At 31.4% G+C, this 19,919-nt stretch overlaps 1 protein-coding gene across 2 annotated transcripts in view; it reads left to right on the plus strand.

Moving 5' to 3' along the window:
• LOC122518258 (repressed by EFG1 protein 1-like) overlaps positions 1-19,919 on the plus strand; it is a 50,685-nt gene that overhangs the window by 9,307 nt on the left and 21,459 nt on the right. The window contains exon 1 of one of the 2 annotated variants that reach the window (XM_043637065.1): positions 13,284-13,918. The exons of the other annotated variant lie outside the window; for it this stretch is intronic. Coding sequence (XP_043493000.1) covers positions 13,884-13,918 — 35 coding nt within the window. The 5' untranslated portion in view covers positions 13,284-13,883. Of the gene's footprint in view, positions 1-13,283; positions 13,919-19,919 lie in introns of those variants that run through there. 2 annotated transcript variants of the gene reach the window in all.

Here is a 19,919-nt window from a genome sequence, read left to right on the forward strand (position 1 = left end):
TCGAGCAAACCACAACGTGATAGATAAATCCGATCGAGAGACCACCCCCCCCCCTCTTTGGCAATCTTTCTCTTAACCCTTTTCAACGATCTATCTTTCACGTGCCGTACCTGGAATTTATTCTTGACGAGTATTACGTAATATTTCCATGTTGCACAACGATATCGTGTGTGGGGTAATAGAAATAGATTGATTCGAGGTATAAGTAATCTGATAATGTGACATATGATGAATGGAACATAATTTGATTATATTTTCTTAAGTAATGCACGAGAATAACAATGGAATAGATATTTTTTAAAAATTATAAATAACAAGAAGAGAGATACGTACGAATTGTTTAGAAAAATAAACGTGTCTATGAGATATTTCTTATAAAATTTAAGTTTAAATTTCAACAAACTTATCATAAATTTTGACCGATTAAATAATATAGTATATATGAGCTGTTTATTTTGAAAGTGGCCTAACTCCATTAGGAGTAGAGATTTTGGTGTGGTAGAAATGGCATTAAAAAAAAATAATTTACTGTTTGTCCCCCGAGAGTATTATAATATTATCAAAAAGTGTCGGAAAGGTAATAACTTTATTGTACGTGAAATGAGACAAGAAGATTTTGTATCAACAAAATTATTAGAAGACGCAATTTTTAAAAGGGTCAAGAATTTTAACGGAGAAGCAATAAACTGGTTAAAAATATGTTGGATGCGTTTTGTCAAAATGAATAAGATTTTCTATAAGACATCAATGAATGAGAACGAAAATTTGAAAGTCCTGAATTTAATACCACGTCGGGGTAGACCAAGAAAGTTCGAAAATATTGTATTGACACCACTGTATAAAAATATAAGACAAATTACAAGCGCAAAATTCAAGGACATAATTGACTTATTACGATATATACCACCGGAACATCATGATTTCTTTAAATCCCTTTCACATACGCAAAATGTAGATGAGTAGAAAATTGTTTTGTAATTTATGTTTGTAAAAAATATTTTGAATCGCATAATTTATGTTTTTAAAGTGTTATAAAGATATGTAAAATAAAATAAGTATTGTTTTTTCGCAATTTGAAGCATCTTAAATTATGTTGAATGGACTTCGGTTCCTTCAAATTTTATAACGAATCTGGTTGTTAATTTTGAAAGTGGCCTAACTCCATTCTTGGTAAGAAAACGCATATTATTCACTTAATAATTGCCATTATTTTAATAGGAACTGTAAATTGAACACCTTTAGATACACTTAAGCAACATAACTCATTGTTATTCTTTACGTATATTTTGAATTGCATTGAAACGCAAACCTTTAAATATCTCAATTTAAGGTTATATGGAGTTAGGCCACTTTCAAAATAAACGGCTCATATATTATATTTTTATATTTGATACTAAAAAAACAAAAGTAATCTGATAATGTGACGTATGATGAATGTAGCATAATTTGATTATATTTTTTTAAATAATGCACGAGAATAATAATGGAATGATATTTTTCAAAAATTATAAATAACAAGACGAGAGATACGTACGAATTGTTTAGAAAAATAAACGTGTCTATGAGATATTTCTTATAAAATTTAAGTTTAAATTTCAACAACCTTATCCGATAAATTTTGACCGATTAAATAATATAGTTACTCGTATATACATATATTATATTTTTATATTTGATACTAAAAAACAAAAGTAATCTGATAATGTGACGTATGATGAATGTAACATAATTTGATTATATTTTCTTAAATAATGCACGAGAATAACAATGGAACGATATTTGCTAAACATTATAAATAACAAGACGAGAGATACGTACGAATTGTTTAGAAAAATAAACGTGTCTATGAGATATTTCTTATAAAATTTAAGTTTCAATTTCAACAATCTTATCGTAAATTTTGACCGAGATTAAATAATATAGTTTCTCGCGTATATGCATATATTTTATATTTTTATATTTGATACTAAGAAAACAAGTTTATGCGTTTCCTTCGCTTTATAGTATCTCTTTCTGTTTAATCTTATTGCACAGAATCATACGTAGCCAAAGTAACAAGATACATCTTGCGGTCCATCATCCATCACTGGTGTCACGGTTAATTGGTTTCGATACGACCTTCGTATGTAATCGATATATCGATACCTTGACGAGCATAACTATACGCTAATGGCGTATGCGTATTTAACGAACGAACGAACGAACGAGTGAATAGGAAAATTGGGAAGAATGCTCGTTAGTAGAGAAATCTTTCTCTAAGAAAATGTAAAAATGTAAAAATCCTGCGTTGTAATTGTCGAAATCGTTGTTCTCGATTAGCAAAAAAAAACAAATGAAAAAAGAAAAGAAAGAGAAAGAGGAATGAAAGTTAAAACTAAATGATGACACAAACAAATTCGCTAAACCATTGCCAAAGTAGAAACTCAGCGAACAGAACTGAACCTTTTTTTATTTAAAAAGAAAAGAATAAAAAAAAATGACCCTTTCCTGTTTCATTTTTCTTTGGATAGGATTGTGTTTTTTATCTGAAAAAAAAGAATTAAAATAAAAGTAACCCTTTCCTGTTTCATTTTTCATTGGATGGGATTGTGTTTTGCTTGGTTTAACTATCGGCACGATTTGTTATTTTCCCTATTACCCGATTTCATTTGAATGTCGTAATAACGTTAGTGAATGGGGATTAAAATGAATTTCAATGTAATCCGAGATGTAAGTATCATTACAAGAAGTTCGTATCGGAGGTGTGGGACAATAACTCTCGTAACTTCGAAGGATAGCAATCGTAGAAGAATCATTTCGAATCTATCGAACTACAACAAAATAAGGAGGAAACTTGATAGGTTGTAGAAATAAGGATGAATTCTATACACCTATTTCGTAGACAAGTATAAATCGTACACGTATCATAGTACAGTCAATTGTACGATTCGCTAGACCGACAACGTGTTCTTTTTTTGAAAAGAGTTTTATGCAACAAGAGAAAAGAATTACATTGAGAATTACATTTCCTTTCCGAACGTTTTAAAAACGTTCTTTATAAATTCGATCAGTTGTTTTAGGGAAAGTTTTCTTTTCGTAACGAAGCCTTTTAAACCTTTTAAAGTACGGAATTTTTTAGAAAATAAACAAGACTCGTGTTACACATAAATTATATTTCTATTATTAAATATTTATTATTATAAATTATATTTCTATTATTAAATATTAATTATTATTAATATAATTATTTATTATTATATTATTATTATAAATTATATTGTCCAAATTTGTTGTATTCTAATTTAACGTGTATCTTATCTAAATATTAATAACGTTATCATCTAACTTATATAAATTCTAATGAGTAAATTCAGTTAGAAAATCTATAACGCGTGCAGGAAAGTACAAACGAGCCGTTCCACATATGTATCCGCAAAAAGTCAAGGATTTATGGGAGAAGGTTTTTACCGAACGTCGGACATGTGCTTGGCGTAAACGATCTTCTCTCGTAGTTCGTAATAGACGGATATCTTTCTTCTGTTAAACGTTATTTAGAAAAAGAAAAAGTAGATGAGGAGAAAAAAAGGCTCGATTACGTAAGCCTAACTATCGAGTTTAAAATAGCTCAACATCGTTTTCTATAAATCTCGATACAAACGATGCTTCTCGTTGGTAGGGTTCAAAAGATTTTGGTTAACTCTTTGAAACAAGGAATTTAAAACAATAAAAAGACTCATGTTGCACTTAAATTATATTTCTTTTTAAATTGCCCAAAGTTGGTTTCTTTTTATATAATATATAAAATATTTTATATATTATATAAATTATATATAATTATTATATTATATATAATTTATTATATAAATTATATATAATATTTTATTATTAATAAAAGAATGAGACATAATACGAAAACATACAAATATAATAATAATTCAATTCAGTTTTTTATTATAGAGGGTTCGGGATTCAAATAGTCACACCGTGCACATTTATGCATCAAATTGCACAAAGTTGATTTATTTTTTTTTTTATTAATTAAGGAATAACGTAATTTAAAAACATATAACATCGTGCACATTTACTCATTAAAAAAGGTGGCAAACTTTTTAATGCAACCTTGCTTCAAAGAGTTATACGATTCTCTTGTGTACTTTACGAGGTACTCGAACGAAATGAAAACTTTCTTGATTAAATTCAAATGATTATTTAACGTTTCTTGCATCGTTCAACTGGAAAAACGGGATTGAACTCACGCTGGGACATAATCTTTCATGGATTACAATTAGGTCGGCCTATTCGTCGGATAAACTTGGGTCATCCTCGATTAACCTTCGATATTACGTACGAACTAGACATCCTGTTCTTTAATTATAGTTAGCTCGATCGCTATGTTAATGGTTAAGAAGAAGAAGATGAGTACTCGTAGATCTCGAATGAGTTTCGTTTTCCTAAGCGTGTTCAATTGATTTTATGATATCAAGACAAAATATGATAGATTTCAAGCTATACCAACTTTCACTTTCGACACGCTCGATTATTTCTTACCTATAAACGTCGAAATTAATTCGGGATAATATATACAACTATACTTTGAACATTTTTTTTTAAAATAATTAATAATATAATTCATACAAAGTAGAAGTAATACAACATTTGCATATAATCAAACACTTTCCCATAAGAATAATCATCATATTCGAAATTAATTCGGGATAATATATACAACTATACTTTGAACATTTTTTATTAAAATAATTAATAATATAATTCATACAAAGTAGAAGTAATACAACATTTGCATATAATCAAACACTTTCCCATAAGAATAATCATCATATTCGAAATTAATTCGGGATAATATATACAACTATACTTTGAACATTTTTTGTTAAAATAATTAATAATATAATTCATACAAAGTAGAAGTAATACAACATTTGCATATAATCAAACACTTTCCCATAAGAATAATCATCATATTCGAAATTAATTCGGGATAATATATACAACTATACTTTGAACATTTTTTTAAAAATAATTAATAATATAATTCATACAAAGTAGAAGTAATACAACATTTGCATATAATCAAACACTTTCCCATAAGAATAATCATTATATTCGAAATTAATTCGGGATAATATATATAACTATACTTTGAACATTTTTTTTAAATAATTAATAATATAATTCATAAAAAGTAGAAGTAATACAACATTTGCATATAATCAAACACTTTCCCATAAGAATAATCATCATATTCGAAATTAATTCGGGATATATATAACTATACTTTGAACATTTTTTTCAAAATAATTAATATATAATTCATACAGAGTAGAAGTAATACAACACATACACACATTTGCATATAATCAAACACTTTCCCATAAGAATAATCATCATATTCGAAATTAATTCGGGATAATATATATAACTATACTTTGAACATTTTTTATTAAAATAATTAATAATATAATTCATACAAAGTAGAAGTAATACAACATTTGCTTATAATAAAACACTTTCCCATAAGAATAATCATCATATTCGAAATTAATTCGGGATAATATATAGAACTATACTTTGAACATTTTTTGTTAAAATAATTAATAATATAATTCATACAAAGTAGAAGTAATACAACATTTGCATATAATCAAACACTTTCCCATAAGAATAATCATCATATTCGAAATTAATTCGGGATATATATACAACTATACTTTGAACATTTTTTATTAAAATAATTAATAATATAATTCATAAAAAGTAGAAGTAATACAACATTTGCATATAATCAAACACTTTCCCATAAGAATAATCATCATATTCGAAATTAATTCGGGATAATATATACAACTATACTTTGAACATTTTTTTAAAAATAATTAATAATATAATTCATACAAAGTAGAAATAATACAACATTTGCATATAATAAAACACTTTCCCATAAGAATAATCATCATATTCGAAATTAATTCGGGATAATATATACAACTATACTTTGAACATTTTTTATTAAAATAATTAATAATATAATTCATACAAAGTAGAAGTAATACAACATTTGCATATAATCAAACACTTTCCCATAAGAATAATCATCATATTCGAAATAATAGGAATATACTGATCGAATATAAAAAAGTGTATACAGATCCATTGAATGTTGATAATACGATGATGCAAAAAGAAAAAGGATTCCTGAACGGGAAACGAATGTTTCATCAATCGGTTCACTTCGACGAAAGAGAAAGGTGATCTCGTAAGGATTAACGAGCCGATTCGCGAACCGATTCGCGCTAAAGGCGCTGACCTATCTCGTGAAACCGCACCTTTCTATGGGATATCGACAAAATAATCGGTACGATCGTAGCTTTCGATCCCGTGAACGTCTTCCTTCTTACGTCGGGAAAATCCAGACCCTTGAAGATAAAAAGTTGTTCACCTTTTCGGTATTCGTAATGAATAGAAACCTTTTGATCCAGTGTGCGTGCGTGTGTGTGTGTGTGAACACGCGTGCAGAGACCACAGGCAGTTACAAGGAAAGAACAGGCGCACGCCATGATCGTAAATAACCTAAAGCTCCCCGAGGCGACGCGTCGAGAATAATAATAATAATAATAATATGCAACGATTATGCGCGCATAGATCAGGTTTATATTTACTCTGCCGATAGGCTTTCGTCCGTAGGATTTATCGTCCCTCCGGTCGGAGGAAGATATTATCCTACGTGTTAACTTCATTTCTGTTTCCGTAAATTATCCTAAACGTTACTCTGATTTATATATTTGGTTCTTATCCATGAACGTTATAATCCCTTAACCCCCTTGGGTACATTTCACGTCTGAGACACGTCATTCACTTTTTTTCCCTAGGAACGGATCAAACCAAAAATTAAACTTTCAGGTAGTACATTTGAGGTGCCATGTTTGTTATAAGCATAATATTAGGAAAGAGACTAACGTGGCAGTGCAAACAATGCAAAGTAGCATTGCATTTATCTACTCGTTTTGAAAAATATCACACTCTGCATAATTATTAGTAATTGGTTTTTTTTTCATAGCTTCAATTTATTTCATTTAGTTTTATTTTGTTGTTATTAATTTATTTTTTGTTTTGCAATTGTAATTACTTGAAGACACTCTTAATACTACATATGTCAGCAATATTTTAGAAATAAATACATTCTTATCCAAAATCTACTGCCTTTACATACTACTTCATCTAACTAAAAATTGTTTTCGTTCCACATGCAAATATTTTCTCTAATAAATCCGTACCCAAGGGGTTAAACTAGGAAGTATTGGGAAATACAATGGTTTTTACGAATTTATTATTTATAACAATTTGTATAACTCTTCGATAAGTTCGTATAAACTTTTTGTTATATTACGAGAAAGTTACGAAGTTTTTCTTCTCTTCTTCGAAATGAAAATAAATCTCTTTGATCTCCCCTTTTTGGTTAACGTCTCGATCATGTTATTTTACTACTTTGTAAGTTCGCTTCATGCGCGAGTGATCGCGTAGATCGATAATCTTTTCTTTCCCGATCGGATCTACTTTTTTTTTTCAGGATGACCGAGGACAACCACTTCGATAGTTGTTTCACGCTGCGATACTTCCGTTTGATCTTACGAGAGAACCGAGTATAGTTAGTCCTGCGAATTTATCGAGATAATTTCATTATGTAATATGGCAAACGAACCATGCGATTGTTTTATTATTCTTTTGTATATTTCAAATTTGATTTCATTAATCTAAGTATATTTAACAAGACAAATAATATATCCTAGAATTTATGATTATTGCAAACACATTTTTATTCATTATAATATTTATTTATTTATTTAAGGTAATTCTAACTGGATGGAAAATTATTTTCATCGAAAAAGAACAAAATTAAATCATTACCCGTTAAGAGAGAGAGAGAGAGAGAGAGAGAAAGAAATCATAATCATAATCATAATCATAAACAGTTTTCTCTAAGCATAACGGGGCATTACATTTTCCTAAGTTTAAAAGGCATAACGTTTATCAGACTTATTACTAACGGGAAATCCAAGTAATAATTGACTAATCTGTACAAACAAGAAGAAAAAAAAGTTAACCACATTTTACATGTCGAATGAAATTGCGTTGGTAATAAAGAGAGAGAGAGGCCATAAGAAAGAACATCTGTTGAATAACTTGCGTATCTGAAAAGCAGGTAATATTACATATTGCAATTAATGCAACATGAAAATTTATTATATGATCTGATTAATATCAATCAACGGATAAAACAGTCGCATTAACGATAAACTATTCCGTTCCTTAAAAAACACTTAAGCTTAAAGTATTCAGTACTCAAAATATTATTTTATTATATATATTAATATTATATATATATTATATAATTATTATATATATATTAATATATATATAATTATTAATATATTATATATATTAATAATTAAATATAATTATAATACAATAATAATATAAATTATAAAAATAATATAAATTATATAATTTAATATTAATATATTAATATATTATATATATTAATAATTATATATATTAATCGTTATTAATCGTAACTCGTCGATAATATTTGAAATGAAACAAATCAGATTAATAAATCTCATGGAAAGGTCGTGTTTCAGCGAATGATGAAGAGAACAATTAACATACAAGAAGATGAAAATGAAGATGAAGAAGAATAATAACATGAAAATTTATTATATGATCTGATTAATAATATCAATCAACGGATAAAACAGTCGCATTAACAATAAACTATTCCGTCCCTTAAAAAACATTTAAGCTTAAAGTATTTAGTACTCAAAATATTGTATATATTAATAATTTAATATAATTATAATATAATAATAATATAAATTATAAAAATAATATAAATTATATAATTTAAATAATATATTAATATATTATATATATTAATAATATATATATTAATCGTTATTAATCGTAACTCGTCGATAATATTCGAGATAAAACCAATCAAATTAATAAATCTCATGGAAAAGATGTGTTTCAGCGAATGATGAAGAGAACAAGTAACATACAAGAAGATGAAGATGAAGAAGAAGAATAAGAATAAGAATAAGAAGAAAGGGAATAGAAGGAGGATGACGAAGAGAGGATGCTTGATGATAGCGCGTCGAAATGCGCCTAAGCTTCGAGTAGTCGAGCCCTAAAGGTATAACGCAGGCTCCGACACCAAACGGCGGAAGCGACGATTTTAAGTGCGGGCTGAAAGACATATTTCTGGCCGCGGTCTATATTTATCCTATGGTGTGTGTGCACCTATGCGCAGGAAAGCGCTGAGCGATTTACGCGTCTGGAACTCCCGGCATTCCTCGCGACTTTCTTTGTGCTTCTTCCCGAGGGAAGAAGAAGAACACCACCACCAACACCGCACTTCGTTCGTTCGTTCGTTCATTCGTTCCATCGTTTCTTCGTTTCTTCGTTTAAAACCACCATCACGAATAAGAGAGACCCCTTGCGTGTCATCTTCTTCTCCTTTTTCTCCTAGTCTCGTCGCGCGTAGCGACTTTGGAATTTTCCTCCGAGTATCCCCTTCCCACCCCCTGACCCTTGTCCCGTTCCTCGAGCAACCACCTACGGCAGACGACTACTGGCCAACTGACAATGACACTGCGAATCTCCTCCTCTCTCACACCTTTTATTTACTTTTTTATTGTATGCACCTTTGTTTCGTAGAAACAACATTTTCGAAGTTATACTTCTTTTGACGCGTTTGGGAAAATATGATGAGAGTGAATTTTTACGAGCGACACGAAAAATCGACACCATGAAGTTTGTCGCGGTATTTCCGATGCGCGGCAAAGCGATTTCAAATTTACGGCATGAAGTCGTCTTCTCTTCTTTTTCCTCTTTTTTTTTCTTATGCGGGTCACCCATCCAAGTACTAATCGTACTCAACGCTGCTTGACTTAAATGATCGAGCGGGAATTAATGCTATCACCACTCCATGGCCGTAGACGCATAAAGTAATTCGATATATCTTCCTTATATTTAGTGTGGACTGATATCCATATTTTGATATTTTTTTATTCTTTCTTATATATATATAATATATCGATCGATTGAAAATATGTTTCCTTTGTTTTTTTTGTTAAATAAATAAATAATAATAATTAGTTGCTTATGTTCTCATACTTCCAATCCAATATTTTTTTCAAGTTATTTTTGAGGTTATATTCGTTTCGGTATTCTTCTTACGTGCGTACATAAGTACAAACATCAGTTTTTGTATCTAGGATTATTCTCAATGCTTTTCAAACCTATGAGATAATCCTGATTAAATTTATGTGTCGTATCATTAATTCCCATGGAGGATCCTATAACCGACGACGACGATGTTCCCTTAAATTTACGCGAATCATTTAGAAATCCTTCTTATTGTATCGAACTTTTGCACACTTTATCTTGGTCGTTCTTATCATAAGACACGAAGACACGATCGGTGATTTCTCTTCTTCTTCTTCTTCCTGTTCTTTTGGTAAAAGATACCTTTTAGAAGTTTGGGCTATGTGGCCGACAGCCAGAGATTTCCACGAGTTGAGAGTTATAAACGCGGTATTCGCCTTAGTGTCGGCGCATCTCGTCAGCTAATAGCAATAAGCAAGCAGATCATAGGCGCCGCAAACCTTAATGTGGCACCCACCACTCAGCGAGCATCGCTCGTTACCATTTATATCGTCTCAACGGAAACGAGAGTGCGAGCAACGACGATCATTATCGTTGTCTGCTCGTGGAACGTCCTCTCTTCGAAAAAGGGTGGGAGTGGGTGGGTTGGGGGCTTCAGGAAGCTCGTCGCGTCGCGGTCTACGAATAATTAGCTTCGAGGGATAAGAGAAACGAGGCCACCAATCGCGTTTCGATTTATCTTTTTCTTTCTTTCTTTCCTTTTTATTTTTTTTTTTTGTACCGAAATATTTTCCAACTTGTATTATATCTTTTTTCTTCTTCTTCTGATATATCTCACAGTTTTTTTCGGAATACTTTTTTGTAGGCTTGTAACTACAAATCGAAAGTTAATTTTAACATGAGAATATTCGTGTTAGGTACAAAAAAGGTACAATCGAGTTCGAATGATATCGATATTTGAAAAAGGGTGGCAAAAGTATTTGAATGATTAGATAATTAAATCAAATAAACGATGAATTTTGTTCAACGAGGCATATTGGAACGCATATGTGTCGAATACACCTAAGACGATAAAAATCATGAACTATTAAAGGATTTATATTTCCCTTATAGAATTTGATCGAAATAAAATGATATCAACGATATGTTAATTCAATAACGATAATTCTACAAAATAATGATAAAGAAAATTCACTTACAATTAAATCAAATCAACAATTAACGTATTCACATTCATGAATTATTAACATTTATGATAAATTGTCAACGAAGTGACGAAACGAAAAGACCAAAAAACAAAAACGGTGTTTAATGGGGAATAAGAAGATTAACGTGTTGGAGGGTGGAAAAGGATACCCCGTTTTAACTTTACTTCTATATCACATTAATGAATTATTAACATTAATGATAAATTTTCAATGAAGTGACGAAAGAAAGAGCAAAAAAAACAGAAACGGTGTTTAATGGGGAATAAAAGATTAACGTGTTGGAGGGTGGAAAAGGATACCCCGTTTTTACTTTATTTCTATATCAACATTCACATTAATGAATTATTAACATTAATGATAAATTGTCAATGAAGTGACGAAACGAAAAGACCAAAAAACAAAAACGGTGTTTAATGGGGAATAAGAAGATTAACGTGTTGGAGGGTGGAAAAGGATACCCCGTTTTTACTTTATTTCTATATCAACATTCACATTAATGAATTAATTATCGATTAACATTAATGATAAATTGTCAATGAAGTGACGAAACGAAAAGACCAAAAAACAGAAACGGTGTTTAATGGGGAATAAGAAGATTAACGTGTTGGAGGGTGGAAAAGGATACCCCGTACGCACGTGGCGAATGAACGAACGTCGATCGTACGTGTCCTTTTATTTTGGCGCCACCTGTGCACGTTGAGAAATACATTGACATGTATATGTATCTATATATATGTGTGTGTGTGTGCATACACATATATATATGTATTACAGGAGCGTGCGCGAGAAAACGAACGGCGCGCCACGAGGTCGTATTTGCCGTCAGTTCTATTCGTCGTCGCAGTGCGATACGGTCGATAGCATAAACGGGAACGGTTTGCCATAGTGGTTCCTCTCCTCAGAGAATACTACGTGCCCTCCTCTTCCTCTTCCTCCTACCCCTTTTCCTCCTTCTTCTATTCATTCTCTTCCTCCCTCTCAAACCCCTTCCCCCAATCCTACTTTTTTCGAGTGGAAAGTATACCTAATACGTAATTCCACCCTCTCCACACACATACACATATATATATTTCGTATACAAACGTACGTACGTATACACCCACCCTTTCAGCGCCATCGAGTAAAAGAAACGGAATCGTTCAGCGTCCATTTCCTTGTGGGATGTCGCCGACGAAAGAACTTCTCCCATCCACTAATTTCAACATTGAAATCATCGCGTCGATTAGTTTTTTCATTAACGTTTGAAATTATATTCATGGGGAATTTGTGATTCATTCTAATTGTTTATCAATTATTTTCTTTCAATCGTGATAATATAATAATCGTTTTCGAATGAAGAATGTAAATTTCAACATGGAAATCATCGTGTCGATTAGTTTTTTCATTCAAGTTTGAATTTGTGATTTATTCAAATTGTTTATCAATTATTTTCTATCTCTTTCTCTTTATCTCTCGTGATAAAATAGTAATCGTTTTCGAATGAAGAATGTATTTATTGAAATAAAAAAAATTAAAAAATAAAGATAAGGGCTAGAGTTTTAGTGCACTTCGAGGAATCTGAATGTTTGAGGAATATCAAGGAAGAAGAATATCGTAATTCGTAGACGATAGAACGGGAGTTAGTAACACGTGTTACTTACTCCCCGTGTTTCTTCGCACGATAAAACAAGCAAAAAGAAAAAGAAAAAAAAATAGAAAAGAAGGTAGATATATGTAGGAGCGGGTGATCACGCCCCTTCCATTACTAACCGGACAAACGGACAACGCTTCGTTCATAATCGTTCGAACAAAAAAGAGAAACGTATAAAAAAACTCAACTATATACATATATATATCATTCGTTTAAAAATAGTAATATCATATTATCGAAATGGTATTGATAATAATAAAGAATAGAAAAAAGGAAAAGGAAGAAAAAGAAAAAGAAGAAAAAGAAGAAGAAGAAGAAGAACAAAGTAAAATACAATTAAAAGATAGAAAATAGTAGCAACAAGTAGGAGGAGGGTTCGACAAAATCAAAGGGGTGACAGGTATTTGGATACAGTGGCGTTGAGTTGGTAGTGTCACGAGTCAAAGTGTTCGTCCAAGTCCAGGCGGGAAATTTCGAAAATCGAAGGTCATCGTGTTGTAGTCGTCATTGTCCATAGTTGTCATAGTGGTCGTCGCATGTTAATGTCGTTGTGGGAGAAGAGAAAACCGACTAGTGGTTATCGATTGGTCTGCGACTTCAAGAGGATGCACCCTTCCGAGTTTAACCTCGTAGTCACGTGCCAAGAGGTGGTGCTGAGGATTTGAACGAGCGCATAGGGGGTGGCAAGCAAGCAAGCTGGCAAGCTAGCAAACCTTGCTAACGTTCGAACGAAAAGGGTGGAAAGCAGAAAGCCGGCTTTTCCCGGTACGCCGTCGAACCGTTGACGTCGTCCCCGTCGTCGTTGTGGAAAATCGATTGGGTACTTGCCGTACCTCACACCCCCCCCCTTCCTCTGCTGCAACCACTCTCCATCTAGTGCAATGACCTCCAAACCAGGAAGGTCCTACAGCGTCAGGTAAGGACGATGATTAACCGATGATAATGATGACCACTGTCCGACAAATTGCAACAAACAACCCTTTTATTTTTTATTTCGTTTCTTTCAATTTCATTTTACAATTCTTAATCTTGAAGGTGGTTATTAGTTTTGTATTTTATATTCGCGTATTTAACGAAAATATAGAAAAATATTCTAATATCTTGAAAGAAATCGCTCGGGGCTTTTATTTTAATCGGAATTCGTCCTATTTATTGTTAATGAATCATTTAAAAGCTATCGACCAAATGATGGAATGTAATTATTCAGCTGTTAAGATAAAAGATTTATGATTGGTCCGATTACTCGTGATGAATAATATATTCTTTGTTCTTTAAAAAAGCTGTACATACACAATCGTTACGTTCATTAATGACGCAAAAGACAAATAATTTGGCGAGTATGATAAATATTGAAATGAAAAAACTCGAACGTATATACGAATCTTAATAAATGATGAGTGAAAAAGAAAAGAAAAGAAAAATATAAATGTTCCTCTCGAGCAAGGCCGTTCTTCCAAGAGTTGGTGGTAAATAACGAGTCGGGAAACCGAAGTTTAAGTTTAAAAGAAGAAACAGAAGAAGAGATTTCTTGTTTTACTGTTCGACGAGGAACTCTAACTCGAATCTTTCTACGCATTTTCCACCCACGTCGCTGAACTCTTGACCCCAGTCACAGCGACTTTATTCTAAGAACCAAGCGTGTGCCGGTGGTACCGATACGCGGAATCTTTTAAATCCGTTCGTTCTAAAAAAGAAAACGGAACAAAAAAACAAAGTAAGAAGAAGAAGAAGAAAGAGGAAAAAAATAGATAAGAAAGGAAAAAATAAAAAGGGGATCGAGTTTACAGAGTAGAGAAAAAGAGAGAGATAAAGAATTAACACGAGCGTGTAATTATTATTTCGCTGAGTGAGTCCTTTGTTGTAAAACGCACTAATGTATCCCATAATTTCTCGTTCATCGTTCCTTACCCTCTCTCTCTCTTTCTCTCTTTCTCTCACCACGATGGTTATTTTTGTCTAGAGCAACGTACGAAAAAGCCACTTGATCGATAATCGTTAATTAAAATCTTCAGTTGCACCGTCTCAGACTGGAGACACAAATTTATTATCTCGGTGAGACTGTTTTGTTAAAGGGTCAGGGTAAATAAGATATAGCGTTAGAGTGCACTCATTTCTTATGAGATACATTTTATATATACATATATATATGTGTGTGTGTGTATATATAATATGATGCCAGCACACATATTTACTCCTCGTACTAAATTTCTGCTGACCTATTTTTCATGAAAAGTATAAAAGAATTCCGAGGAATGGTGCTGCTCTGTCTCGTGACGGTTAAACTCGTTCGATTATTTTTTATCGTTGCTTTATTTATGCTCGATACAACATTTGCCAACAACTTTTTTTTCCTCTTCTTTTATCGATCATACTAAAATCCATAAATCATATGCATATAGTGATCAAATGCATAAAGCAAAGTGTGTCAAAGTTGTTGGAATCAAAACAAGCTCGGAGAAGGATGATTAATAAATTTCTGACTACGTTATTAATATAAAAAAAAGAACAAATATATTATATACTTTTATCTACTATTTTTTTATCTACTTTCTATGCATTACTACTATTATAATGATAAGTTTAATAATAATTACATAATTTTAATTTCCGTTTTGTTTCACCTATATATTATATTGTACTACATTGTAATTAATGGCTTTTAGGGAGCTTAGGTTTTAGGATCAATAAAATATTATTAAATAAATAAATAAATAAATATATTATATAAAAGAAAGAATAATAAATGTGTAAAATACGTTATATCATTTATTCAATTTTAAACTAAAGTGGACATTAATTTCTGAACACGGTGTGTCTGTAGATATTTATTTTCATGAAATTAAATGGCCTTTAATTAATGGCCTTTAGGGAGCTTAGGCTCAAGGGTCAATAAAATATTATTAAATAAATAAATAAATAAATAAATAAATATATTATATAAAAGAAAGAATAATAAATGTGTAAAATACGTTATATCATTTATTCAATTTTGAACTAAAGTGGACATTAATTTTTGGACACGGTGTGTCTGTAGATATTTATTTTCATGAAAAATAATAACTTAGGTATATAACTAAGGAGGAAGAGGAGGAGGATGAGGAGGAGGAGAAGGAGGAGAGTATTATTTTGAAGCCGCGAGGCTCGATCATTTGCGATCGGTTCGTTCCTTTTCTCACGATAAAAGCGCGAGAACGAGAGATGAATTTTTAAGGCTGCACCCAGTTCCTTGCGAAAGGTTGTTCTTTCGAAGAAAGCCGTCGTATTAAGGTCCGAAGGGATCGTCTTGTCGGTTATGTCGGAATGGCCGATGGCTAGACAACGATTCTATCGAACGGTGTTCCTTACTTTCGTCATTATCGCTGCATCATGCTCCAATCTTGAGAAAGAGAGTTAGTTGTTCGGTTCTAGGGTGAAAGGCGAGTCGTGAGAATGATAATTCTTCCATTTCATATTTTTTTTTAACATAAAAAAAGAAAGAATATGACCACATAGTAGACGAAAAATCGGCAAATCGTATTCCATTGATCGAACAATCAAAAAATCGTCGATCGTTCCTCATCGATGTCACATCGCGGAAGTTAGGATTTATGCAACGACCGTGACCTTGAACTTGCTCAAGGCCTTTTCCCAAGCGCGTAGACCGGTACAAAAGTTTACGAGCGTGTTACTCCATTCCTTTACCCAACACTTTATGCACATGCGATACCAACGAGAACATTTCTTTTCTTTTTCTATTTTTTTTTCTGTTTTTTTTTTCATCTACCATTATATTACCTTTTGTTATTTTCGTTCATAACAGTTTTCAACGTAAAATACTGCGGGCTTTTAAATCGATCGGCTTAATAAATTGACTTTTTCTACCAGGTGCATTCGTTTGTTACCCGTGTGTATGGAAATGTAATGAATCTTTTTTTTCATTAACCGAAACGTTTTTTCTTGGAATCTGTTATACTTTTTTTTTTGTATTTATGGAAGACATTGTTTTATCTTCGAGGACTCTTCTTTTTTTCTGTCTCTTTTTAGAAATTTCTAGCACTAAATTATTATTATTATTATTATTATTATTATTATTATTATTATTATCTGTATCAACTTACAATAAAGATAATTCGATCATACGAGTATAGTTAGCTCGTTAAAATGGACGATACATGTTTCAGTACCACACCTTCACCGATATACTTCTTATATCATCCTGCATCTTCAGATATTTATGACACGAAAAAAGCTATCTCATAAGCGAGTCTCGTCGGTGTTTCGATAAGCCGAGTAACGTTCCCCGGTAGAATTCGAAAAAAAAAAACAAATACCTCGAGAAAGCTATTTATGGGAACACGAAAAAAAAGATAAGATATCTTTTTGTACTTTACTTTTTTCTTCTTTTTCTATTTTTTCTTCTTTTTTCAAGCTATCTTCTCGATCGATTTATTTGACTATGTACTTCGGTTAAAAATTGTGTAGAGTTTTTTTGTATTGAAATATTATATTATTTGACTATAATTAAGAATAAAATCTATACGATAATAATCTGGAATGTATATATTCAGCACGTTCAATATTTAAAATTGCTCGGCCGTTTCGTTTGACCCTAAAACTGATACGCCTATCGTAAGACGACTCGCTGCTCTATTTTAAATATTCTTACGTGTGAAACATGATAATGCGAGAAATTGTCGAATATCATTAAAACCTATGCAATGTTTAATTTACACAATGGAATTTTTATTTTACGAAATAATAATAAAACGATGAAAAAGAACTTTTTCTTCCGAACGTACGAATTTTCCAATAATAAATACCAATTGTTTGAATTTATTTAAACGTTTTTTCTTCTTTTTTTTTTGTCTAATTAGTAATTATTATACTGATCTAAATTTTAACAAAAATATATTAATTTTATTCATTTTTCTCTTCGTTCAATTATTATTTTATATTAAAATATTTCAAATGATTTTATATAAAGAAAAAAAAAACCAAGTAAAACGTTGTTTGAATAACAAAAAGAATTGGAGAGATAGAAAATTTAAACAACGCGACGTTCTAATATATTTCAAAATCGATTTAATCGTACAACGCACGTGTTTTCATATCCGATCGATTTTCACGTTATCGTTACACGAATGTGATATTTATTTTGTAGATGAGTCAACTTAGATGAGCAATTAGAATAACGTCATTTCTGGGTTAACCGTTTTCCTCGAAGGTCCTAACGAATATTTCTTTCGATCATATTTTCGCGATAAGAAGCCACGTGTCGTGGCCACACCTTTACGGTTAAATCAAACGATGATCAATGTTTAGGGCGTGTCGTACGTGTTTTCACGTAAAACATATTATTTTTTTCTTCTTCTTCTTCTTTTTTATTCCACGAAGGTCAGAGATTCCTTTCGATGAATTCGAAAGGAAATAAAACAACACATATATTTTAATACTTTTATACCGTAGAAATCGTCGTTAACTATGAATAAATTCGTACGATCGTGTATAAAAATAAACTCGTAATTTATGCAGCCGTTTGTATGCAAATAAACGATATATTCTTCGTTTTTCTTTTATACATCGAATCAATATTCGACTTACACTAAATTCGAACGATAATGTACGAAGTATCGAATGAAATGGGAGTACGAAATTCTGGACGCATCTAAAATAGTTTATTTTTCTATTTTCTACAAAAATATTCGCGTTAACGAGTGCTCGCTAACTGTGAAATTCGAACAATTCTCAAACTTTTTTTTCCCTCTCCTGCCTTTTATCTTTACGATTGTATTCGATATAATTTAATCGGAATTCGAAGTATTGTAAGAAAACATTTGTTCCATAAATACTTTTGACCTTAGGCGATTTGACGAAAAAAAAAAAAATTGAAACGAGTCCTGATCCGAAAAAATTCGATTGAAACATTTAGGAAATGTTACAGAACAGTTTCTTTTATCGTTGTATCGTTAAATAAATCCTCGAACGAGGCTCCTCGTTAGAATAAATTACTCGACAATAGAATAGTTACGTAACAACTTGACTAATTATCGGTCATTAGGCGAAACCGGTGGCGCGCGTTCCTGGTTGCGTCAGTTGTAACCTATTTGCACGGTCTCTCTCGCAAAGAGACGTATGTAAAAAAAAAAATTTTAATGAACTACATAACAGTGAGGAGTGAGTGAGTGAGATAACTTAAATGATGAATAAAAAGATTGCAAGGTTTCGAGGACGATACGGAAGAAACACACCTGCTGTCGTTGAACAAAGATACATTGTGTTCACCTTTTAATCATCTATTTTCATAACGTTATCGTTTCATTCTCTATGCAACGATGAAAAATACTCATTGAAAATAATTCTGTCTGACGATGATAATATTTTTTGAATAAAATATAACATCTGAGTAAAAAAAAAAAACACACACAGACACGCAAGGCAAACAAATATTGTATCTCGAGGTTTTTATCGAAAGATAATTGTATTTTATTTTATGAATAAAATAAAACATCTAAGTAAAAAAAGAATATTAAAAAAAACAGAGACACAAGGCAAAAAAATATTATATGTCGAGGTTTTTATCGAAAGATAATTGTATTTGCATCGGATAAATTGTTTAGCTCGCGTCCATTGGTTCATTCGATTACTCGAAACTCGTTTTATTCGTGACATTCGTGAGATCAACAATGTCAAGGCTATTACATTGTTTTGTGTTATGTTATTCAACGAGACGCGACGAAGATTTCGTAACTAATGCAACATCATCATCAACATCGTCATCTTTTTTGTCGGAATCTTTAAATATTTCCTCTTAGGATTATTGATAACATTGTAATCAATTTCTTCGTTATTTCATTTTCTGTCATTCGCAATGACCTAGATGATCGTATTACTACGATGGGAATTAGTATCGTGATCTTAGAATAATCGTAACGATCTCG

The sequence above is a fragment of the Polistes fuscatus genome, unplaced genomic scaffold (assembly GCF_010416935.1).
Source record: "Polistes fuscatus isolate 324 unplaced genomic scaffold, CU_Pfus_HIC Scaffold24, whole genome shotgun sequence".
NCBI lineage: Eukaryota > Metazoa > Arthropoda > Insecta > Hymenoptera > Vespidae > Polistes > Polistes fuscatus.